Source organism: Pseudopodoces humilis, chromosome 2, assembly GCF_049639895.1.
Source record: "Pseudopodoces humilis isolate 2021_Gansu_Grassland_sample_001 chromosome 2, ASM4963989v1, whole genome shotgun sequence".
Lineage (NCBI taxonomy): Eukaryota > Metazoa > Chordata > Aves > Passeriformes > Paridae > Pseudopodoces > Pseudopodoces humilis.
Genome location: NC_142201.1, coordinates 14,106,040 through 14,131,554, shown reverse-complemented (window position 1 = coordinate 14,131,554; position 25,515 = coordinate 14,106,040). Strand labels below are relative to the sequence as shown.

General features: G+C 39.0%; 1 protein-coding gene across 7 annotated transcripts in view; it reads left to right on the top strand.

Annotated features, from left to right (window-relative positions):
• Positions 1-25,515, top strand: part of CNKSR2 (connector enhancer of kinase suppressor of Ras 2) — a 207,826-nt gene that overhangs the window by 25,206 nt on the left and 157,105 nt on the right. For all 7 annotated transcript variants that reach the window (XR_015772050.1, XM_088052277.1, XM_088052276.1 and 4 more), the window contains exons 2-3: positions 10,946-11,109; positions 23,116-23,318. Coding sequence is in view for 6 of the 7 variants with exons in the window: in XM_088052277.1 (XP_087908403.1) it covers positions 10,946-11,109; positions 23,116-23,318 (367 nt within the window). In the remaining variant the exon portion in view is untranslated. The remainder of the gene's footprint in view (positions 1-10,945; positions 11,110-23,115; positions 23,319-25,515) is intronic.

The window sequence follows — 25,515 nt, the reverse complement described above, 5'->3', positions numbered from 1 at the left end:
TGCTTAATAGCATATATTAGCCCATGTGAGGGAGGAAGAAGAGGAGGGCGCTTTGTGTAACAACAGTGTGTTTCAGGTGGCTGCTCCAGAGCATGCTGTAAAAATGCAAAAATGAGAAGGCATTTGAAAGAACAACCAGTACTTATTTACTTACTTGGCTAATATCAAGGGTGTGCTTGGTTTACATAGACATCTTCTGGCTGTCTACCATATTATAGTTGTTTTTTTCCCTTTAATATACGATCCATTTATATTTTCCAGAGTTCTGGTATGGTTACTGAGACATTGTATGTGAAGTGATGAATATTAGAAGTATAGCTTTCCCTTTCTTGAAGACATCCTACACATATCAAAGTATTTGACCAGTGTTTTTAAGTTACAGATGTTTCTTTGTCATGTGCAGGGGGATGTACAACTTTTTCTGCCCACAACTCTAAAACTATCCCAAGTCTCACACTGTGCTGAGTTGTGGAACTCATTCTAAAGAACTTCAAGCCTGGGAATTGCATGGGCGTTGTGAGAAGGAAAAATGAATGGCAGGGAGTTCACTCAGACTTTGAAGAAACTTTCCTTCCTGTCCTGCCTGGTGTATGCTTGTACATTTGATGTCTTTGCACTTTCTATAGTTGTATGGTGTGAAGCACAGCTGCAGATAATCATGGGAGACAGTGAAAAGCTATGGAAAATTAAGACTTTCGTATCTTAAGTCCTGAGGGAGTGTTTCAGACTTAGCCCCTTTTAAACTGTTGAAGAAGCCAATACCACACCTATTTAGACAAAGCCTGCCATCCTTAGGGAATACAGTGGTTGCGTTTCAATGCTTGCAGTAATACTGAGGAATTTGATAGTTTGTCGTTGTTACGTGGCACAGAATTGTTTGGGGCAGGTGCTGCACATTAGTGCAGTTGTGCTCAGAGATGTGCAGCTGTAGCTCAGGGCTGGGGCAGATGGAAGGTTTGCTTTGCTCCTTTCCAGCTCTGGCACTGCTGTGTTGGTGTTGCGCTTGAGCCTGGTGGTCCTCACTTCAGCCTATTTTCATGTCATTAGTGCTCAGTGCTTGCTAGAGAGACGTATTGGAGAAGTAATAAAGCCACACGCTGTTCTTAGATGAACAGTTGTTTTTCCTGTGTAAACCAGTGGTGTAGCCTCTTTGTGTGCTGGGACCAGAGTATTGTATGTTTGGGGAGGGATAAACTGTTTTACTCTTACAAAGCTTCTTTGTTCTAGCCTCCAGAAACTCTGAAGTCAGAAGGACACTGCTGAGAAAAACTTTTTGTTGTGCTCATTTATATGTTACTTTGTATTGTATGGGATCCAATGAGTAATAAAGTTACTCTTTATAGTTGGATGCGTGGTTGAAAATTTTTAGGAAGCATCAAATCCCTACAGTGGTAGTAATGCAGACAGCTGTTGTACAAGGAGTCATTTTAGAGGAGAAAAATGGTAGCATTTGAAATTTTTACACTTAATGAAACACAAATCAAGTAAGTGTTAGTTAATGGTATTTAGATCCCTAATTTTATAATGGTGGTTGAAAAATCCCTATATGCTAAGGTAGTTGCAATGTATTCTAGTTTAGTTGTGATAATTGGAGCAGAAATGTGGTACTTTGAGGAAGAAGTTAAACATTGATTGGACCCGAGGAGATTTCCCTTTTCCGAGGTACTCTGCAAACTAAAGTACATGTGAAGAATGAGGAGAATCATTGTGAAGAGTATGAAAAGTGCAATGTGAAACAGAGTAGAAATAAAAGTAGCTGTTGAGGGATTTGCCTTTATTAGCTAGCCAGAGTGAATTTCTTGGGAAAAGAGAAGTATATTGAGCTTCTTGGGCCAGGGCCATGTTTCCTTGTATGTTACTTTGTTCACTCTCTAGCATTGTGGGATCCTGAATAAGAATAGACTGTCTGGATTCTGAAAAATCATAAGCCTGGATCATAAAAATATATTATTACATGTAAAGTGCCAATGTCACTTTTGCCTCTTGCTTTTTGCAAAGCTTTGATGGTACATTCCTGTCATCAGAGCTGCTCCAAAAATCATAAGGGTATAGACTTAAGTAAGAAAAAAAATGTAATTTCCTCTTTGAAATTTTAGGTGAGTATTTCATGCAGTCTTTTTAGTCTTATAATATTAATAATGCTTGGACAACTTTTTGGAGGACTTCTGGTTTTGGATCAGATATTTCCAGTTTATCTCAAGATGCCTCCCCTCTTGGGCTGAACTTCTAACCCTGAATTTAAAAAGCCATCATTTTGTCCATTTTACTATGAAAGTGAATGTACGCTTTCTGATCCCATCCCCACTGGGGCTGTCCTAGGCCCCTGCATTTGGGTGTTGTGTTTATCAGGAGGAAGTGAATGTGTTCCTTTGATTTTGCTTCATTTGAGGGATTCCTGATATTTAATGATGCTGTGGGCTGTTTGGCTCCTCTCCTTTCCACTGTCAAAGAGATTTCTGCTGCCATTATCAGCTACACAAACTTTTCAGCAAGCTTCAGCATTTCTTATGTGTAAAGGCCACAGCTGTAGTTGAACAATGTGTTCGTTGTAATCCACTAATAAAAGTCCTAAATATAACAATAATTATAACCCCTTACATTGAGAACAATATTGATAATCAGGGATACTGATCCTTGAATTTCATAGAAATAAAGCTCCACACTGGTTGTTGCAGTGTTATCCATGTTTTAAGATTTTAAATACTTTGCAAAACTAGTATGTGGTTGTGTAAAGATTTGGCTTTTCTATACAGATGGGCATAATGGAAGCAAAAAGTACACAGAGAAATACAAATGATCACATTTATGAACAGCTAAACAGAATGCTGTGGGTATTATTCTGGTAATTAACAAGTCTAGCTTGCCATAATAAGCACTGATTATAAGTAGTCTAGCTGATTTTATTAAAATAAGCCCTATTGGACAGAGCGCCCAGTTTGATCCTGTGTATCTTTAAGTCATGCTTGTAATTAGTTCTATGTGTACATTTTTGGTTTCTCTTGTCTCCTTTAGTTTTCTTTTTCCAGTAAAACAGTTAAATTGGTCAGTGTGAAGTTCTTTGTAAAGTAGAGCTTTTGATGAACCATGTGTGGTCCACACAGTCTTGGTATTTCTGCAATTTTCTGATGAACAAAATTGCCATATATTGTCAACATGGTCATACAATTAATATATCCAGGTCTCATAAGAGTCCAGTCCCAAAAAGAGAGTGTATCTGTAGGCACAGAAATAGCAGATCCTTCAGGGCTGGATCCCTTGAGCAGGATTTAAACTTTAATTGCAGAATTCATACTGACTTGAGACAGTAGATTTTCCATCTCAGACTTCTGTTTTGATCCATTGCTATCACAAATACACACTTTGACTCCCAGGTTCTTGCCCAGTGTAATGCCATCTCCTTGCTTGCTTGTGGCTTTCCATTGACCAACTATAGATCCTTCTGGCAAGGACCTGAAGAGGAGCAAGTCGAGAGAGGCTGAATTTTAATTATGTTTCTACTTTTCATGTTCCTATCTCTCTTTTGCATTCTTCATTTTACAAACATAGCATGCTTTTCTGGATGTAGTAGTGTATACCCAGTGGATATAAAGTGGGTTTTTTAATTGTGTTTCTCTTTCATAATCTAAAATAGTAATTTTTAGCTAGCAGTACCTTTCAGCTAATGTTTTGACTGAACATTTGAAAATTCCTAGTAAAATATACATCTAAACTAAACTGCACATAAAATACATGTAATCTTATACTATATTCTGTGAATACAAGTTATGCTTGAAGGAATAATTATTTGGATGTTCTTGGTAATTTTTAATGTTTCTCTTTAATGCTTTTGGAATTTTATTTTACTCTGCTGTGTCACAGAGAGGGGGACAAGGGAGTGAGAGACAGAATAATTCTATAGAGTGAGGGACAGATATGTTTGGCAGTAAGAGGGCTTTCACCTGAAATTACAGATAAACAGTGCACAATGTGATTGTTCAGCTCTTTTTGCAGATACTGCTGTAATCCAGGCATTTGGCAATTCTTTTTTCATTAGTCCAATACCCATTCCTTAATCTGCCTGAAATTAATGTGTTGGGTTTTTTTTTCCAGTTTCAAATGTATAATAATGCTTTTTCAGTCTGTACTGAAAACTGCTCCTGGTGGTTCACTGAGCATCCTTCCTAAAGTGCTCCTCTGGGATGGGGCATTACTTTTTTGCAGCTATCCTGTTCACAGTAGGCATTTGCCATCCACGGCACTTAAAATGTTCTGCTCTTTGCACCATCTTCTGGCACTAATAACTGTGACATCTGTTTGTCACATATGAAGCCCAGGAGGTTCTGAAGACTCTGAAGCAGTGAGCATCCCTTTCGTGGGCAGAGGAAAATTATCTTTGCCTCTCAGGTGGGGAGGTGGCTGGCTTGGCTCCCCCTGGTTTCTGTGGTGACATTAAGACTGAGGAGCATGGAGAGTTTCCAATGCCCATCTCCCATTTACAAGATTGTGGGGAAAACTGGCCTTTCCTTGTCTTGCCTCTCATGCTCTGGCTCTGGGGAGAAAATGTGAATGGGGATAATTGCCTGCTGTGGCCTGCCAGCAGTGTCTGTGCCCAGGAACAGCTCTCTTGGTGGAGGTGGCAGAGAGGGAGTAGTTTTCTGCTTGGTTGCCTTTGCTCTTTGGCATAACTAAAGCTTGTATTTTTGTACAAATAAAGTGAATAACTAATAGCCTATCAGCCCTGGATTAGTGAAGCCTAAGTGCAAATGAATGTCATAGCAAAATGCTTTAACTTATCAGGAGCTCAGCTGAATTTTCAATTTTGAAACATAGGTAGACTGAAGTGCACTCTCAAAGGTGGTCAGTCCTTAAGAATACTTGGCTTAAATTCAATGCATATTTAATGGTGAGCAGGGATAAAACAACTGCAACTTTTGAGAGGTCACTTAGGCTAGTTTAAGTAAAAATGTTGCAAATAATAGTTTTCAGTATGAAAAGGCATTGGATAGTGCTACATATATGCACACCCAGTTTATATTAAATGCTAGCTTAGTTTTGCTTTTCATGCCTTGGTAAGTTCTGTGCTACAGTCCATTGCTTCAGTTTGTATTTGTTTAGGTATAAAAGCAGATGGAGTTCAGGTATTCCTTCTGTTCAGATTGAAAGATAAATTTGTTTGCCTTATATTTAAAGAAAAAAGAAAAGCCCTAGACCTGTTGTTTTCTTTTTTTTTTTTTTCTAGGAAGCTGTGTGCCTTCATTACCATGCAAAATTATTCCATATATTGTTTGTATGTTACTGCTTTTCAGTAAGTGCTGTGTTTACAGAGCAAGGACTTGCTCAGGGAAGTTGTCAGTTTGCATCCTCACTCTGATATGCCAGGGGAGTAGAAAAATATACTCCCTTGTCAAAGTTTCAGATGTGATAGTTAAACCTGTAATGTTCATCATCTTTTTCTTAACCCAGACAGGAGGTCTGTTATTTTCACTGTAGTTTCCCAGCCTTGAAGAAAATTTCTTTTACTGCCAATTTGGGAAAAAATATTCTACCTAGTTTTCTCTGGTTTTAGAACTGTATCTGAGCAGCTGATTTTTTTTATTCAGATCTAGCCGTAGAAATTAATGCATTAATGTTTTTTTAGTCTCTTAGAGGTGGAAGAAACTACTGAACTGCTTGCAGAGGAGGAGCAGACTGAGATCAGAACCTCAGAATATATTTTATGGAGAAGCTTATTTGAGTTTCAGTTACCACAGATGTGCATAACGTGTTGTGGCACTGAATTACAGAACAGTTTGTTGGTTAGCTTGTTTCAAAAGATGACCTGTTACGCTCCTCAAAATAAGACAATTCCTCAGAATGATCATGAAGTTATTAGTTTGGAGACTGTGAATATGGAAGATTTCTCTGCAGGGTCCTGCTGGATCTTGCAGTCTTATTCCAGAAAATCATATGAGTAAAAAAATTAAATTAACCTTTCTTGATCAGTTTCTATGATGCTGTTGTAATAAAAGGAATTAATTACATAGAAATCTGCCTGATTTGCATCTGTGAACCATCAAAAATTGTTAATGGGTTGATGAACTCTGAATAGGCCCATCCAATGGGAAGGAGGAACTCAATGACAAAGTTGGAGAAAAAAACAGCTCCAGTATGTTGTACTTGAAACAGAAACTTTTCCAGATAAGTTTTTTTTAAAAATATGTATATTTTTTATACATTTTTAAAGTATTGAGTCTTCTGCACAGTTTCATTTGGAGGAGCTGTTTTTACTTTCTTGGTGGTTTTTATGCATTTAATCCACAGGTGAGGTAGAACTTGCTTGAGACTTAATGTAGAGAGTTATCCTATTCTGACAATGCCCAGAATGGTCCATCTGTGTACATAACACCTCAGGTAGACACCAGCTAACAAAGATGGACAGTGTATTAACATCTTAGGTGTTCTTGTAGGCATGAATCACACGGGCCAGGTAATGAGTGTATGATGGGATCTGAAGAGCATTGCCAGACTCCATGGTTGATAAGCTCAGGTGGAAAGCACATGGGGCAGGGGAGTCCTTGAGTAGTTAACATCATTGGAGGTCTGTGTTATTGCTGGAACTCAAGACCAGGCATCTTTCAAGGAAAAAAAAAAGGTTATAGTATATAGTTTCCTTTAAAGAGTAGGTTTAAAAGGAAGAGAACTATAATCCTACAGTTTAAGAGTATGACTTTACCTCTCTTACTACTAAAACAGCTGTGTATTTACATATACTCAAAAAACCTTGCAGTTATTTTGGGTGAGGAGCAGAGTTGTTGAATATAAGAGTATTACTTCTGTACTGATATCACAAAACCTGTTTTTTTATGTACTCTGGGGCTTTACACATCCAGAACATAATCATGAACCTGGCTTTTGGACTGAGGCCACTTCTTGAAACATCCAGGAGTGCTGGATACTCTACACCCTTAATCTCACCCGTGGCCAGGAACAGGGAGTAGTGCATCAAACTGAGTTATTTGTTGGAATTGCTGTGGTATGGGGGTTGGGTGACATCCTCGCATATGACAGTGGGGAAGAAACAGAACAGCCCTTGGCAGCTAGAAAAAATTGCTAACTACATTGAGGTTGGGTGGATTTTGGACTTGCAGGAAATTTATTCTTAAGGAGTTGTTATTTTCATTTAGCTTCCTCTCCAGGCACCTGATGTTTTTTGGTACATCTTGTCCTGCCCCAAGTTAATGGCATCATCAGCTGGGAATGCTTGTTCCCTGCAGCTCCCCTCCTGTTGATTTGAAAGCAGCAGCGGCTGTCTGGATGTGTTGTGGCTTTGGGGGCAAAAGGTGTGGGAGAGGAATGCTGGCCTTTTTGTATAATTATTATTATCATCATCATTATTATCATCATCATCTGCGCACAGTTTTGTTTACAAAAAGAAGAGCTGTTCTTTAATTTAGAAATAAAATGACAGAAATAAATTACTTTAAAAGGATGTTTAGGGAATAAGGAGACGTATTTGTGGCAAGCTATTCTGAAAACATTATCCAGTAAATGGTTAAATTATACTGTTGTTTCCTGGCTGTAGTTTTTACAAAATTGGTGAGTCAAACAATTGTCAGTAATATTTTTGTTCTCTTAAATTTTTTTCTCACCCTGTAGGAGCTACATGCATCCATCTAGATTACATCTGAATGACAAAAATACTTAGGTAGCAGGAGGAGGAAGACTGTTGCCTTTACGTAGAATTATCTGTCAGTAACTGTTTATTAAGTGCATCTGTCATGTCTTATTCTGGATTTGTGTTGCTAGTGCCTTAACTGGTAATTCATTTTTGATACCTGATGACATTAATAATTTTAATGTTATTCTCATTCAGCAGTCTGTGTAACTGATGTGGGTCTTAAGTTCAGGAAGAGCAGAAGTACACTGAGCCCCTCATACAGATCATCAATAAAGATTTTTAAAAGGACTGGCTTCAGCACTGAACCCCAAGGAACATCACTTGTTACCAGCGACGAGCTGGATTAACTCCATTCACCACCACTTCTGGAGCCCAGTCATCCAGACAGTTTTATATCCAGCCAAGAGTATACATCTATCCAAGCCGTGGATAGCCAGTTTTTCCCAGAAAATGCTGTGGGAAATGATGTCAAAGACTCTACTGAAGTCTGTGTAGACAATACCACAGCTTTTCCCTCTAAGGGAAGATTTACTAAGGTGGTCACTGTCACAGAAGGAGCTCAGATTTGTCAAGCAGAACCTGCCTTTTCTAAATCCATGCTGGCTGGGCCTGATCTCCCAGTTGTCCTGTATATGCCATGTGATTTCATTCAAGAGCTGCTCTGTGACCTTTCCTGGCATGAGTTTAGGTGAAAAGGTCTGTGATTGCCCAGATGCTCCTTGCAGCACTCCATGGAGGTGGACATCACATTTGGTGACCTGCAGTCAGCTGGCACCTCTCCAGTTAGCTAGGACAGCTGGTATTTGGTGGAAAGTGGCTCAGTGAGCACTTCCACCGGCTCCCTCAGTACCCTTTGGTGGATCCCATGCAGCCCCACAGATTTTTGTGTGTCTGAATAATGTAATAGGACACTGACCAGTTTCCCCCTGGATTATGGAGGCTTCATTCTGCTCCCCATCCCTGTCTTCTAGCTCAGCAGGCTGGGTCCCTGGAGAACAACTGGTCTTATTATTCAAGGCTGAGGCAAAGAAGACATATTAAGGACCTTAGTCTTTTCTTTATTCTTCACCACTGTGTTTTCCCCCACATCCAGTAAAGGCTTAAGATTCTCTGTGGCTCTCCTTTGGTTGTTAATGTATTTATAGAAACACTTGTTTTTTTCTTTTATGACACTGGCCCAATTAAGTTCTAGCTGGGCTTTGGTCTTTCTGATTTTCTCCCTGTATAACTTCATGACATCCCTGCAGTCCTCCTGAGTTTCCTGCTCCTTCTGCAAAAGGTCATAAACTCTTTTTTTCTGAGTTCCAGTCAAAGCTGTCTATTCAGCCAGGCTGGTCTTCTTCCCTGACAGCTCAATTTTCACCTTGTCACAGAATCACAGAATATTCTGAGTTGGAAGGGGCCCACAAGGATCATCAAGTCCAGGTCTTAAGAGAATGATCTGTACAGGGATCAATCCCCCAACTGGTGTATATTAACATCGTGCTCTGACCAGCTGAGCTGATCTGAGCAGCTGCCTATGGAGGGGGCCTCTCCTGCCCTTCCAAGATTTCTTTCCTGAAGAATGGCTTGAGCGACTATTTCATTAGAAAGGGCAATTAAATGAAGGCAATAGCTTCAAGTGCTTGATTAACCTGGACGTTTAAGTGGCTTTGTTTTGGAGGCAGAAAATCAAGCAGCGGGCTCTGGAAGGACATGGTTGAAGTCTTCAGGAGCTGGGGACTTTCTGCTGTATCTTGAGACTGAAGCACTTCTATTACAGCATGTCTGTGTGTGGTTTAGTTTCACTGTCTAAATTCTAGAGGTTAGAGCTCTATGAATGTTGTGCTGGTGTAGCAGGGACAGAGTGTGGGTGACTCTTGCCCAAGGGCTGAGCCAGGAACAACAGGCTGGCCTGGTACTGGGGCATCGCTGCCTGCACCACCACCATGTTCTTCATGTCAGTCTCTTCTGAGGTGCAGCTACACCCTGAAAGGCATGAATGAGAACCAAAAATGCAACAAAACCAGTTTCAGAGAAGCTTTAAGTTGTATACTGGGGCTCTTACAAGGTAACTGGGACTCAGCAGTCAGATCAATCTTTTATCTTCCATGTATGTTCAGATTTTTCAGACATTTTGATTAGCAAGTAAGAATGTTCTTGGTTTCTTCCAGTCTAATGAGCAGATGTCTTTTCATTATTAGAGATTGTTTGAAGACATTTTTCAGAAAGGTTGTGTCTCACAAGAATCAGCAAAATTAATGCATTCAGAGCTTTGTCAAGTCCTGTTGCTTGGTAGCAGTCATGTTGATCCATTGGAAAGTATTCAGACAGAAATGTTAAATGGACCACCAAATACTCAAGAGTCTTTACCCCTTGGTACATGAATGCACATGCTGCAGGGCTTCCCTGTACTGCCTGGCTCTCTTGGGCAAAGATTGGTGGGCTAGAGATGCATGATGGATTCTCTCACATTCTGCAGTGCTCTTTGCTCCAGGTGAAAATGTGTGGTCAGCTGCGTGTCGATGACTCATAATCAAACTGAAAAGGTATGAAATGGATGCCCCACAGAGCAGGACCTGTACAGCCCTGCATTCAGCCATGTCCTGAGCAAGTGTGCTGCATGACCTTCTAACATGTCTTTTGCCACAGTGGGCCTGTTTCTGCTCCCTGATTACTGTGTTCTGAGAAGTGTAGCCAGGTCTTGGTCTGAGTAGTTTTTCATGCTCATTTGTGTACTGTCACTCCTTACAGGTTCTCTTTGTGGTACATTGAGCTGGATCTGTTGCTGCAGTTGGGGCTCAGTTTTTGCACTTGCAGTGCTACTGCCTTTCTTGTTCTCTAGAGATCTTTGCAGGTTGTTTTAGAGGCTGGCATGATCTGTGAACTTTCAGGTGACTCAGCTATATGTGAGTGACCTTGGAGTGGGAGAGACACTGTGGTGTGGCACTGCCACTTCGTGTTTGACTGCATGTTCCATTGTTCCCTTTTCTCCTCACCCCTTCCAGATGTGATGGAGCATCCCTAACATAGCTGTTACTAGGGGCTCCCAGATTGACATTCATAGCACAGTAAACTGCAAGAATTCAGGACTTTGTTCAGGGTTCAGGAGCAGTTGGTATTGTCTACAGGTAAAAAAAAAAGCTGTGGCTGCTGTAGCTCTTAAAATCTTAAGATTTCTGGGTAGCATAAGGTTTTTTTAATGTTAAAATACTTCTCTTAAAGATAGGACAAGAATCCTCTGCTGGCTTAATTTTTGGCCAGTTTTACTTCCTACTAGGGTACAAAACGTTGCTAACTTTTGTCTTCCCTCCTGTCCTTTTATTGCAGGTCTTGATGATTGCCTGCAGCAATACATAAAGAACTTCGAGAGAGAGAAGATTAGTGGTGACCAGCTATTACGAATTACTCATCAGGAACTGGAAGATCTTGGAGTCACAAGAATTGGCCATCAGGAACTTATCTTGGAAGCAGTAGACTTGCTCTGTGCACTGGTAAACTTTTTGGGGTAAATGGGGAGGGGTGAACAGTGTTTGCATATTCACACTTTCAAAATGTTGTTTCAAATTAGTCAAGTTGTTAGTCCTAAAGACTTATCTAAGCAGCACAAGAAACTCCTGATTTGTAATGTATGAACAGTTTATCATTTTAAACAAGGGGCAAGATAAAGGGAAAAATCTAAGGATAGAATGATGTTTGTTAAATAAACTGGTGTCAGAGATTTAGGGCTAACATATCTGTCTTTATTGAATAAAAGTTTATCTGAAATCACAAAGAAACTAGACTGTGCTTGATTTGGAATGTAAAATAGTAATATATGTGAATGGAGTAATTGAGTGTTGGTTGCCCTTTACAAACAAAATGTTCTGATATTTACCATGTCATTCTTCACTGGTCCTTTCATGCAAATTATGTTTTAGATGATTTTTTGAGCCTGATGAAACAGAGCTGCTTGTATTTCACAGTAGAAAGGATTAAATACTGAAATAATTATCTTACGTATAAATAATATATAAATTTTTGATGGAGCGTGCAGGAGGATTTTGGCAATGGTCTTTGCAGTCAGGTCATGTCGTGCATAACTAGGATTATCAGCTCAGTGAGGGGTGTGGTGCTGACTTCACCCTCCTTATAAACTTCCAGTGTGTGTCTGTAAAGATTAGTGATAGATTGGGCACATGGCATTCTCCACTGCAGAAAGGATTGTGAATAGCTCTGTTAAGATGTACTTCACTGCCTGAGGTGGTGTTTTGTGGGTTTTTAGTACATACTGTTTTTCAAGCCTTAGAAGGAGCTTTTAAGAAAGCTGAATCCTGGGAGAGGCAATCAAAGACGGTCGGCTGAAAGACTCTTCAGCAGGGCTTGTCGGTTTTCCATATGCAGCAGCTTTTCTGAATACCCCAAAAATTGCAACAACAGTTGTGAAGCGTAATAAGAAAAAGAGAGAATGAAAAAAATAAAACGTACCCCAAAAAAAGTTCAAAAAAGGAAGAAAGCTTTTCATGCAGGAAAACATTTGATTTTAAACAGAGATTATCTTCTGTAGGATACTGTTTCTAGTAACACTGCAATGAGTCAGTGAATAAGTTAACTCAACAATTTGTTTTTTAAATAAGGAAGTTGCAATCTTAAAAAAAGCTACTGACATCGAAGGGGACATGAAGAGAGTTACTCACAAAGTACTTTTCTTATCAGATGGTGTAAAAGAAAACAAGAAAGTAAATACTTCAGTTAACTGAGAAAGATAGTCTAAGTTATGGGCAACACCAATGAACATTTTTCCCAGTCACTCAGAGAAACAGATTGTGTCTCTTTGAAAAATAAATTACTTCTATGGAAGAAAAAACCTTGTTTATTAGCTGAAATTTATTTTCTCTTTGGTATGTAATTACAGATATCTTCAGATAAACAAACACAACTTATCTCTGTAGCTTCTTTATCTTAGGCAAAAGTATATGGAATTAAGTTGAATATAAAATAAAGAATTTCTAGCAAAGACTAATGCTGCATCTTAAATGCATGCAGCAAGTCTCTCTCTTCCTGGTTCTTGTTGTACATACAGTATTGTCTGCTTTTCTGAGTTTGTCTTAAAGAAAATTGCTAAAATACATTGCTAAAACACAGTGGCATGAGTTCAGATTGCAGCTTCTAGGATGAGGTTTTTACAATCTCACAAATGGCTCCCAGTGGCTCCTCGGCGATACAAATTCTATTGTTATATTGATTTTAGTTAACTTAATTTGAATTTATTGCTCACCAATCAGATAAACCTCTTGGAAAATTTAATTCATAGGCAATCCATTTGGCTGGACTGGTCCTATATTTACAGGCTTTACTTTATTTATTCCATCCATGAGTGTCTAGCCTGAGTAGGGCTTGCCTTTTCTTCTGATTTGACTTTAATATTAGCTGTATTGTTTAGGAGAACATTAAGCCTGTGACTCTCTGATGTAGGTTAACTGCTAATTCAGATAGTGGCTATGCAAGGTGGTTTTTTTAATTATCTGGGTTTTTTTCTCTATTTTACTGGAATTTGACAGAGGTTTCATGATAGAACTTAGCATGAGTTACAAATATATGCTCCAAATGACTTAATATCTCTTTGTTAAGCATCTTTGGATGCTGGACATCATGGTGGCATGATGGGCTATGAATAGTAAATTATGCCTTGCAAGCTTACCCCCGATTGATTTAAAGGTAATTAAAAATAAAAAAAAACCAAGAAAATTTTCCCCCCCCTTTCTTTCTGAGTTAGTGAGTGACCACCTAAACAATTTTTGGCATTGAGGACAACTGAGAGGACAGAACCCCTACCACTGTTCATCCCTGTTCCCACTCTACAGGAGAGAGTTTTCCAACACAGAGTTGCTGTCACTTAGGAAAGCTTCTGCAATGTTGATTGCTGATGTTCTTTATTCCTGCCACCCCTTCCCAGTATTTTTTTGGGGGCAAACTTCTGCTTGCAGTTCCCTGGCAGCTGTGGGTATGGCAAACAGCAAACCAGCTGCTTTGTGTAGCGTGCCTATGGTTCATGGGGCTACATTTTCTTACCGGGGGAAGGTGGAGAGTCTGAACAAGCATTTCTGGCTGATATGGAGAGTGCAAGGGACCCATGAGTGGGGGCTGTTGAACTGTGCTAAACACACAAACTGGCACAGTAATAGCTGGGAGCCAGTTATGATAACACTATTTAAAGGATGTTCTTCATGGGTTTTTGACAGAAGGTTGGTGGGTGGCTGGCTATGGTCTCTCACATTATTCGCCTCCTGTCATCAGCACTTGCAACAAATGGATCCTCCAGTGTTTGTGCGCTGATCAGAGGACAAATGGTGGCCTATGCTATCCATCTTTAGTAGAGTCTCTCTTGGCTGCCAGCCTGCCATACTGTGTGCCCTTGACAACAGAGCAAGCATGCAGGGGGTGAGATTCACAGGTTTTCTCTTCCTGTGGTGCTTCAGGGAAGGAGGAATAAAGTTTCTGCCCAGCTGCTACTGCTGTTACAGGTCATGCTTGCTGTTAATGGTGGGGCTGTACATCCTGCATACCATCGCTGGAGCTGAATGTGCTCTGGAAGAGGACAGGCAATCTAACTAAAATATTGTCTCTTCCCTCCCTTCAGACTGAAGGTGGGAGCATGTTCAATAGATTATCATGCCTTGATGCAACTTTGTGTTTTACAAAATGCATATGTCAGAAAGGGCACCATAAAGGAAATGTTCTCTGTGCTTAGAAGAAATAAGTAGTGAGGTCTGTGATGGTATTTTGATGCTGCTAAGAGTTTGTTGCATGTTTTTCAAAGTGAGAAACCTTGAGAAGCCACCATGATGGATAAATGCTGGTGGCATTATTTTATTTCCAGCAAGACAAATCTTCCTATTCTTGTCTTTCTGTTTAAACTGGGACATGAAATCATACTGGTAGTGTCAACAGGTAGATTTTTACTTGATGTGGATGGGCATTTTTATTCATACCAACAAAATCACTCAAAATAATTGACATCTCAAAACTGGTTGAAAATGGTAAACTAAGGAACTACATGTCCAGCTCTAGAGATACAGGAGAAACTACTGAGTTGAGTGCCGTGTTTCTCCGCTATTCCCAGTTGATAAAATATACAGTTGTTCATTAGTTCTAAAGATTAACATTAGGATCTTGGCCTCAACATCATCCTTTTCAGTATGTGTGTGAGGGTGAAGCTAGTCTTACACTCCTTTTTGTTTAATCATGAACAAAACAACAGTGTAGCAGACTTCATCCACACACAAAATATGACGAGCCTTATTTCTTTGAGAGTTGCTTTAAAAACTGAATGTGAACAATGCCAGTAGAAAGTAAATTGAGAAAAAAGGAGATGATGCTTACAAAAAGAGAAATGTATAATAAAGAACAAATTACTTAGATAATGCCATCAGATCAGTGTACCAGTCATCAGATTTGGAGCACATCAGGGAATCTTGTAGCTCCTGCTATATGTAAGTGGCCTGAAGAAAGCAAAGAAATACACATAATTATTTTTCTATCATCTGTTTGTCAGGAGATGGAGTTTCATTTACCAAACTGAGTATCACCATTTTTTCCCAGAAAACATTACATGCTACCTGGAGAACACAAAGACTGAAGACTGCACAGCCACAGCCCAACATGGCTTCTTCCATCTTTAGGAAAATGATCTAGTTTACCACAATGCCTTGATAAATGAGATGCCTCAGAGAAATTCCTTTTTTTTTTTCTCCTAAATATCATGTTTGGTTTGTTTGCATGAAGATTAAATTAGTTTAGTTTGAATTTGCAAATATATTTTAAACAGAGATCTTAAAGTAGGACGTGTTGTTATAAGAATATTTGAAAAGCTTTAAAAATAATTTTTGGATGCTTTGAAGTTTTTCATTAACAAAGAACTTCATGAAGTCCCTGTGAATTTACAAAATAATTCTTCAGGACATTTTTTGTGAAGAATAGAGTTAGGTTAAAAAACAAAACAGATTTTGCTTTATAGAGCATACTGGTTTCAGTACTAGTTTCACGCTAGCTAGTTAAATCTGCTATGGCTGCACAGGAATTTGTTGCATACCATATTTGAATATGTAAAGCTAGAAGATTGCAGCAGATGAAATGGCATTATTATTTTGCAGAGAAAACATTGGTGTGCACTAACAGCATGAAATTACTTATCATTTACCACTAACACAAAACATTTATATGCAAATGAATGTAAAAAATAGACCTACTTTACCCATGAATGATTTGATTCCTCTTAAGAATTATGCCTTTTATCTTAATTTCATCTTCCTGCCATTTCTCACACAGAAATACTTTCCATTGCACTTATCACTAGTCAGATTTTAAAACTGTTTTGTCAGTAATAGTGAATATTAGATTTAATCATTATGATGCTAAATGAGAAAGGCTTCATTTCAGAATGGAGATTTATATTTTACTGAAGGTGGACTTTACTGTTAGTATTGTGAATGCTCATAGCAGAAGAATTACTTACCCTTTTCACTATTGCCCTTTGCAAGTTAAAATTCTGCTTATATATGATATATCATATGCCCTCCTGTCCTCAGTCTGAGCTAACCTAACTGCAGTGCAGGAAATCCTCAAGTCCATCACCAGATCAATAAAGCTAAGGGGATAAAGAGTCTCTGATAGCTCATTTAGATCACATTGAAAATGTGTTAGTAAATCTTTTACACAGAACTGCAGTAAACCCTGTGGTGTGCCAAAGGCAGTGAATATGTCTTTATACAAAGCGTGAACATCCTTCTTCCCACCAGCATCAAGAATCAGTTGTGGATTCTAGATGTGTTTTTTTGTTGTTGTTGTTGGTTTGGTTTTTTGGTGGGGTTGTTTTTGGAGGTATTTTCCCTTTTTTTTTTTTTTTTGGACTGCTTGGAGGTTTGGGCAAGTGTGAAATACCCTGGTTCATAGAGTAATAGCTTGGCTTGGGTTGGGAGGGACATTTATAAAGCTGTAAACCCCCAGTTAAAAGCAGACTGGATAAAAAGAGCTGCTACAATGCAAAATTATTTTAAAAGGTGTTGTGTTTGTAACAATACTAATTACCTTTGTCAAAAAAATATTTTAAACTGCTGATTAGCTTTTAAGACTTATGGAAATGCCTGTAACTGAATATGGAACTAATAGTTCAAATTATGGAGAAATAAAGAGTATTTGGCAGGCTAGGGACAAAATCACATGAGAAAGTAAAAAAAACAAAAAAAAGTAATGAGCACTTGGTCTTTCAGAGTCTGTTGATTGAATAAGAGAAAGAAGAAGAGTTTGTATAATTGCTCTATTAGTGCTACAAAGTGTGGCCAGGGCTTGGCATTTTGATGTGTTGCTTGATTGTGGTGTAGGAAAAGAAGGGCATTTTTCAAGAAAGGAGATAATTATGTTGACTATGAATCTTTCCTGGGTTCTGCAAGACTAGATGTATCATGCATCTGAGTGTTTTTCTGACTATAAACATTTAGGACAAATATTTATACTCTTTGAAACAGTTTGCCTTTTAATCAGTGTATGTTTAATAATTACAGTAAATGATAAGTGTTACTTGAGCTGTCTGGGGTTTCTGTCCTTATCTACTTATTCTGTGTTTATGAAACAGATGTGTTAGGATCATGTGTTGTGCACTTCTAAATTACCCCATATGTCAGTGCTATTTGAAGGAGAGATAACCTTAGTGTTGGCATTTCGAGATGCTGGAGGAAGGGCCGTTAGAAATATATGTTGTAGGCAGATCTGATGAGGTATAAAGTTACATAAGGCACCTTCCATATGACAAGCTGTGATATCAGTTGCTAGCAGCTTTGGGCTGGTAAGCTATCTGCCTCATACTTTGTGGGATGTGTTCAGCCAAATGCTTTGGAGAATGAGGTTCAGATCCATTTTGTTTATTTTTGAAATCAACTTCGGAGGCGAAGGGTGGAACTTTTCTTGGTGAATTTTTGCCCACCAAAAGTTTTCAGGTGTGGTATTGAAATGGCTGCCATGTGCTGTGGTATCCATGTGATGCTGTAAATCACATAGATACTATGTAAAAAATAATCAATGAGTGTTCATTTAAAATCTTCCTCACACTTTTCAAGAAATGAAGACCCTATGAACTCCACTGTTTCCAGGCTGCTTGTTTAAAAGCAAATAAAAAATACATACAGGAAGGATACTCAAGAATTAAGTGAGGAGGATGGAAGCACTGAAAGATAGTGATGAGAAGAATTAAACTCACCTGAGGTGATTTTAAGTCCATTTCTTAGCAGCTGTATGCTATTCTTGCCTAAAACTCCTGTGTTCATCCTGTGAATAAGTAGAAAATGACTTTTTATTGCATTAGAAAGAGAACTTACTATTTCATCCTTGTGATAGTTATCCATATTACTGAGATATATCAGATGTAATTGAGAAGTTGCACTTCTTGACACATAATTTAATACTAAATACAGCTATCTAGACTAAAATTTGTCTTTTCAAAAGGTTGCCATTTTCTTTCTTTTTTAAAATATATTGTTTGTGCGTGTTACAAAAAATATTTGCCAAATTAAAATAAACCTTCACCTTCTTCAGTTTATACAGTCATGGTTGCCTTCTGCAGAGGAGCAGCAGAAATTAATTGATGTAAGTACTGCTGTCTGCTCCACTGTCTGGTGAAGATACTGCTTTTATTTTCTTATGGCCCACAAGCACCAGTGTTACAGCAGCATCTTCAGGTCCCATCTCGTGTCCCTTCAGCAGAAGTTAATACTGGTCTCTGCATGCCTTTTGTTCCACATGGTTTCCAGCAGTATGGTTTTCATGCCTTTTATTACACAAGGTTTTCAGCTTTCTGGGCTAAAGAGAAGACACAGATTTAGAATGGTAGGGAGAGAGGCCATATGCTCATTTCCCTGTCTTGGAGTGTTTGTAAGAGTCAAACAGTGTCACTGAACTTGGGTACAGCATTTGTGCTTGGAGATGTAGAGGTGTTCATGGTTACATAAAAGTTGTGATCAAGACAGCTGTTCTAAGGGATTTCTGGATTTGTTAATGAGACTGTGCTTATGTCTGTGTTGCACGTTGTGCTGTGTTTAGATCTGAGCTTGGCTTATTTAGGTAGCTGAGATGGCCTTGCACTTGTAATGGGCAGTATAAAAAGTCCTGGCATGAACTGAACTGAACTGAACTGAACTAAACTCCTGGCATCTTCTAGACAGTCTGTCTAAGCCAGCAGAGATTGTTAGCACTGTATGAGTTAGGAACACTTTACTTTTCAACCTGTGCTAACAGTGTCAGATCCATTTCCCTTCCAACACGAATCAATTGAATTAAACACAGGAAAGAGACGAGGTCTAAATTTTATTTTTTTTTTTAAATTGATGGAAGCAGGGAACACAACTTCTGAACATTGATCAAGCTAGTTAAAGAAAATGTTGCTTTCCTTCCACATTTGTCCACATTTTTGAACTCTCTTCCTACCTTTGGGGTGCTGGTGCAGGGATAGGCTGGCAGAGGGACCAGGATGGCTCTTCTCACAAAAATACCCAGCAAAACTCATCAGTGGTGATTAGAGCTGCTGCTTGTCAGCAAGTGAAGAAAAGAGCTACAATTTCTCACTCACACTGTCATGTGGAGCCACAGAAAAGTAATTAGCAGGTAAGATGTCTATTAATAGCTCCTACCACCTTTAGTTCAAACACCTGCTGACAAGCTATTACTCTGTGTAGTTCAGCTTCATCAAGTTCTTGTTTTATGATTGCCAGAAGAGGCTCCATTGGAGCTGTTTCTGTTGGGGCAGGGTATCTCTGAGGACACTCCATGGCCTCTCATTGAGGAAGTGGATGCCTAGACTTGTGTCACTTCTCATAATCTCTACAGGCATGCAGAGATTTCTTTGTGGTTTTTTCAGTGACTGTGAATATATTTTGGCTAATGAAAGCACAACTCGTGCTGGTGCTGGCTAAATGCAGACTAGGGGAAAACAAAGAACTGTCTCCTTTGCCTGCAATTATCTTCTTACAGTGCTTGAAAATAAACGCAGTGCATTTCTAAGAAAACTGTATTATTAATAGTATATTATCAAATATAAAGTATGATTAAACTTGGCAGTTTTTATTTAAGCAAGCTTTTCCCAGTATTAGAACACACAGCTCTAGTTGCTTTTAATATGAGCCAGAAATATTAGTGATAAACAAAGTGAGGATTTTGTTGGCTTGGCTGCTGTTTTAAGATCCTTCTACTTAAAGGCTTCAATCAGCACAGCTGCCTCAAAATATATTTTGCATGAAATTTATCTCTGTATTTTGCATCTCTGGCTTTATCTGTATGATATTCCTGTATTTTTATATCTGTATGATAAGGGGGAGGCTTTACCAAAGTCAGTGCCATCCTCATGTAAGACTGAATTTACCTGTGGTTTAAGCTCAGTGTTTTATATAGAACATAGAGACACACACACACACACACATTTGATGAATACGTGTGAAAATAGGCTTTGAATCTGTTAATGCTCCCTCTTCCTTCCCTCATATGTGCTGGTGAGAAAAGGACTCTGAAAAAGAATGTGTCTGTAGGTGGCCATCACTTAGATATTAAGAGGAAGGAACGAAGGTTTTGTAGCTGATTTTCTAAAAAAGCATGTACATAAATGCAGCCTATTTTACTGTTGTAGAAAAAGAAATCGAGTGTTATTTTGCTTGGTCTGCAGGGCTCAATACTGCAGATTTTATTTTCTTCTGGTGCTTTACTTTCTGGTGGTGCTGGAGGTCTGTGCACTGCCTGCCAGGGCTCCCGCTGGGGTGGGCATGGAGCGCCTACACAGGCTGGGAACCAGCACCTGCCTGGCTGAGCAGATGAGGTACAGACAAGGTGACAGAGAGGACATGGCAAAAGAGGGGGAGTTGAAATACACTGGGATTGTTGAGGACCACTGGGATCCAGCCTTGGCCTCGGCGTGGTCTCCCCGGGCTGTGGGCCCTGTGTGGGGCATGGCTGGTGTGACAAGAAGGTGCCTGGGCTTGTATGGCACCTTCTCCACACACCCCCTGCCTCGCCCACCTTAGTTTTATATTTGGATAATCAGACTTGGCTCCTTAGGGAACAGCATGCTGAATTAAGAAATTCAGTATTTCAGTGTATCAGGAAGAGGGCAGCCCTGTGGCTGGCCTGCAGCCTATGGTTGTACCCCCACGTTTGGGGGTGTGAGTGCCATGTTGTTGGGGCTTGCTGTGGTGGGCTTTGCTTTGGCTGGTCTTTAAGACATTTTTGGTGATTTATCATTCACCCAGAGTATCTTCCATTTGTTTCTTCCCCCATTAATTTTGCCTAAATGAGTTAGATGTTCAAGAAGCAGGATGAAGTAACAGCAAACCTATTATCTTTTTCAAACTTACTCCTACTCACTCCTCAATCCCCATTGTGCTCCCTCAGCCAGACCAAGCACAGAAACCTGGAGAAAAAAATCTGATGTTCATCTGATGTTTATCTCTTTACATTGAACTGATACAAGTTATTAGTTATGAGCTGCATAATAAAGTACATTTTACTTTTCAATCCCAATTAAATGTTTTCATCCTTTAATTTTTATTTATAACCTAATGCTCTCTGTTGTATAATGGCTTTTGAATATTTACATAGTGGAAAAGTCATTGCCCAAGCTTACAATTTGGACTTCCAATTGGGACTGAATGTGGTGGCAAGGGACAGCATCTGTGTAGTTGAGAAACATGCCTGCAAAGCCTTCCTTGCCCAAGATAGAGATGTTGACAGAAGTTCCCCTAATGCTTTAGAAAGTGCAACCTTAGTATGTGGTCAGTGCCCCGTGGGGCTGAGTTCCATGGTGCATTCTCTGCTGTGGAAGGATGGTTGTTGGTTGGTCCCTCACAAAGTGTGTTCAGTTTACAGGCACACACAGCTGGCTGGGAGATGGCAGACGAGCCATGTGCTGTAGGCTCTCCTTTCCATCGTGAGCCCCCATTGATGTGGGAGTGGATGTTGGGAAGGGCTGGGGGCGCACTGGGAATGGCTTCAGTATAACGTTCCTGCAGTGCCTGTGTAGTAAAAGAGGATTAAATTCATTTAGTAGATGGTTTGGATTGGGAGCACAACAATTGCTGTAAATAATCAGCACCTCACGCCCTGTCCCCCCAGTTCCTATAGAAAAAAGGTAAACAAGCTTCAGCAGCCTTAAATTAGCATTGACAAGCGTATCCCTTCTCCCATCTCTCCTTGTGGACATATCAGCATGGGAAGCAAACCCAGGGGCATGGGAGGAGAGCTGGGGGGGTCACAGAGTGTCATTAGTAAGTAGATCTTTCTGTGTGAATCTGAGGGGCTTTGTGCATTCTGCTTTATTGTTTGTGGTAGGAAAAATCCGTGTTCTGTAACAAGTAGCCCATTCCATTGTCAGCTGGACAAGTTGTCAGCACCCCATGCTGTGTGATGCCCTGTGATTTGGCTAAAGTGAGAACCTTCAGAATTCTGGAATTCCTCTTAGATGACTAGTAAACTCAGATCTATGCAATTGCTTATTCCTTTGCAAAGGCAATTAAATCCTTTTTGTAATAACTATCACTCTTTGTGTGTGTGAGGAAAACAAATATTTTATGGAAATGGCAAATTGCTAATGGTACTGTATTGTAATTGAACATTAAATCAGGGCATTCTTGAGTGCTGTTTTGGTAACATTTGTACTTTTGAAGGATTTACAGCTACTGTTTGTTAATATTGTTTGTTAATACAATTTTTTAATTCTGCATTATTAATTCTGTCTCTACTGCACAGCTAAGGAGCACAATTTAAGAGATTGACTCTTAAATGGAAACAAAGTTTAAAACTTGACTTTAAATGAGTGGAATAGAGGTTGAGCCAGGGCAGAATTCTGTTCTCTGGTCTGATTGTGGTGGTCCTTTACTGCTAAAAAGAACAGAAGTATGCTGATTAACTTACTTAGATTGTTGAAGCCAACAAACCAGTTTAGTGTCACACCATGTCCATGCTGCATACTTGTGCTAGTTGCCAGCCCTGGTGCCAGGTGTGTCTTAGGAATTATTGTGAGTACAGACATGGGGTAATGATCCCTAATCATCAGGCTGGGGCTCTGAGCAACCTGCTCTAGTGAAAGGTGTCTGTGCACATGGCAGGGGTGTTAGAATGAGATGATCTTGAAGGTCCCTTCCAACCCACACCATTCTATGGTTCTGGTGATCTACTGGCAGTGATGCACAGCTTTGAAAAACAATTTTCCAGACTAGTTTTTTTCTTTGAGATGTTTTTCTCAGTACACTTAGAACAATCTAAAGGATCACTCATAACTTTGTTCTTCTTTTGTTCTCTTTTCATGCACTTCAGAAACAGAACATTCTATACATTTAAAAATTACTGAGTGGGTGTACTTCTGCCTTAATTATTAGGAATGGTTAAATTTTGAAGTAGAAGATCAGTCTTGCTGTTCTTGGTTCTTCCTGTTCATCTGTAAAGCTAACTTTATTTTCTTTTTCTTTTTTTTTTTTTTTTTTTCAATGCAGAACTATGGTTTGGAAACAGAAAATCTAAAAACCCTTTCTCACAAACTGAATGCATCTGCCAAAAATCTGCAGAACTTTATTACTGGGAGGAGGAGGAGTGGTCACTATGATGGAAGGACCAGTCGCAAATTACCAAACGATTTTCTGACATCAGTAGTGGATCTGATTGGAGCAGCTAAAAGTCTTCTGGCTTGGTTGGACAGGTAAAATCTCCCAAATATCTCACAGGTAACCAGATCACGCACATGAACAAGCTCCCACTTCTTTACAAAATGTAACATAGGCGTTGAATGGAAGCAGAATTCATTCACATGTTCGAAGGGGATATTAGTAGCAATTCTTGGTTTTTCTATGTCAGCATGCAATTCACACATTAGCATTGCAATACAATACCTCCAAATGCACTGTGACCCTACACATATATACAGTAAAGCAACAGGATAACATCATTAAGTTATATATGTATTTTTTATTAATATAAAGGGGCAATTTAACCTGCATAAATCCGATTCATTGCTTTCATACTATCAAATTCACAAAACCGATCATACTTTTCATTACATGGGTGTCAACATATAATTCCAGAGTGTGTGTGTGTGTGTGTGTGTGTGTACAAAAGTGCATGTTGTGTTTTAGGTTTTTTAAATAGCAGTGAAATACCTCTGATTTTCTAGAGGTACTGTTCTTCACTTCTACCTCTATTGTCTAGGAGGTATGTGGGACCAGGACTAAAGTGCTCCCCTTGCTACATTTGTAGTGACTTTTTCTAAGTGTAACAAGAGTAATATGCAGATATTTAAGATGATCATTTTAATTCCTAAAGTGGTTGAAATTAGTCTATCTGTATGTCTTTATATAATGCATCACAATGAGTTATTATCAGAGAAAATAAAATGCTTACCTTGATTTAAAGGTGTATCTTATTTTGTTCCAGCAGCTGAAGTTTTGTTCAGAGTATGATCTTCATGTAACTTTTCATATCCAATAGAATTATTTGGTTTTACTGCTATGTGTTTTGTGTTTCATTTTTCTGGGGAGAACTGGCTTCTCTTCCATAAATGATTTCCATATGAATGGTTTAGGTGAGGCCTGAATCTTTCCCATTTCTTAAGCCAGACTGCAAGCTCTTTGTTTTGTTTAGGAGATTGCAGCTACGATTGCTGCTTCTTCTCTACTCCTTCTCTAGCCTTTCCCCAAGTTTGAAACCCAGAGTACCTAAAGCTGGCTCCTAAATTTCTCTTTAGATTTTTATCATTAGGTGTGTAGAGAAGTAGTGCAATCTTATGGACAGAGTTTATAGACTTGAAAAAATGGGAGTATATTTTTAGCTCTGTCTCTAACCTGTTAGTACTTGGAATACCTGTAGGCTTCAATTTTTCTCCCTGCAAAATCTATTATATTGAGAGACTGGCAGAGAGAAACATATCATACTGGCATACTGGGCTTTAAAACAGAAAGAGCAGTAGAAAAACATGTTATTTTGCATAGATGGGTCAGTTTTTGCCACTTATTTCTATTTAGAAATAATCTTGTTTGGTTTCTCATTGGAGCTGTGGTCATGATTAAAGATTGTTTGCAGTAAGTCAAAGTTCTTTTTGGGTTTTGGTTGTTTGTTCATTTTTTAATAGTCTGTTATTCAAAAGTAAATTTCATATATATGTATACACATATTTAACACATTGAAGAACAATGTGTTTTCTGCAACTTAATATGAATTTAGTAATTGAAATTCAGGAAGGTAGTTATTAATGCTAGAAAACATCTTCATCACAAGACTGGTGTGTCACTGTAGTACTGTGCACTGCATGTACTTTTGCATTTAGCTGAAGTGACAGCTGATTAGACCCAGGAATTCCAAGAAGTTAAAAATGAGGGTAATTATGGTGCTATCATGCTTTCAGCAATGCTGTCTTGAGTGTCCAAAGAAAGCTTCAGATTTCTAGGAAAGCCCTTTTGAAGATCTAAACACCTGGTTCTAAGAAATGTTTTCTAAAATATTTTAAGACTTTTCTGATTTATGAGTGTCTGCGTATTTTGGTGAAGTTTGTTCTTCCTTATTTGTGAAGACTCCAAATAAGGATAAAGGTAGGCCAATAAGTGCATTTTTCTCAGGAAGAGGGAACATCTAGAGGTTAATATGATTCTGCTTCTTGTATACCTTCTAAGAAAGTATTGGTGCCACTAGGGGGAGATAAAAAGATTTTAAAAATTGGTTAGTAAAAGTAAGGAACATAGATTTAATTCTGTTACTATCAAATTCTGGACCCCAAATCTTAGTTTTTTGGTTCTTTTCTAGTACCAGTTCCATCTTTGGGTTGTGAGAGGGGAGAACAAACCCTTGTTTGAAGTGGCTCTTAGGGTTGTCCACCCCATTGTAAGAGCGCTGCTTGGCTGCCCCTG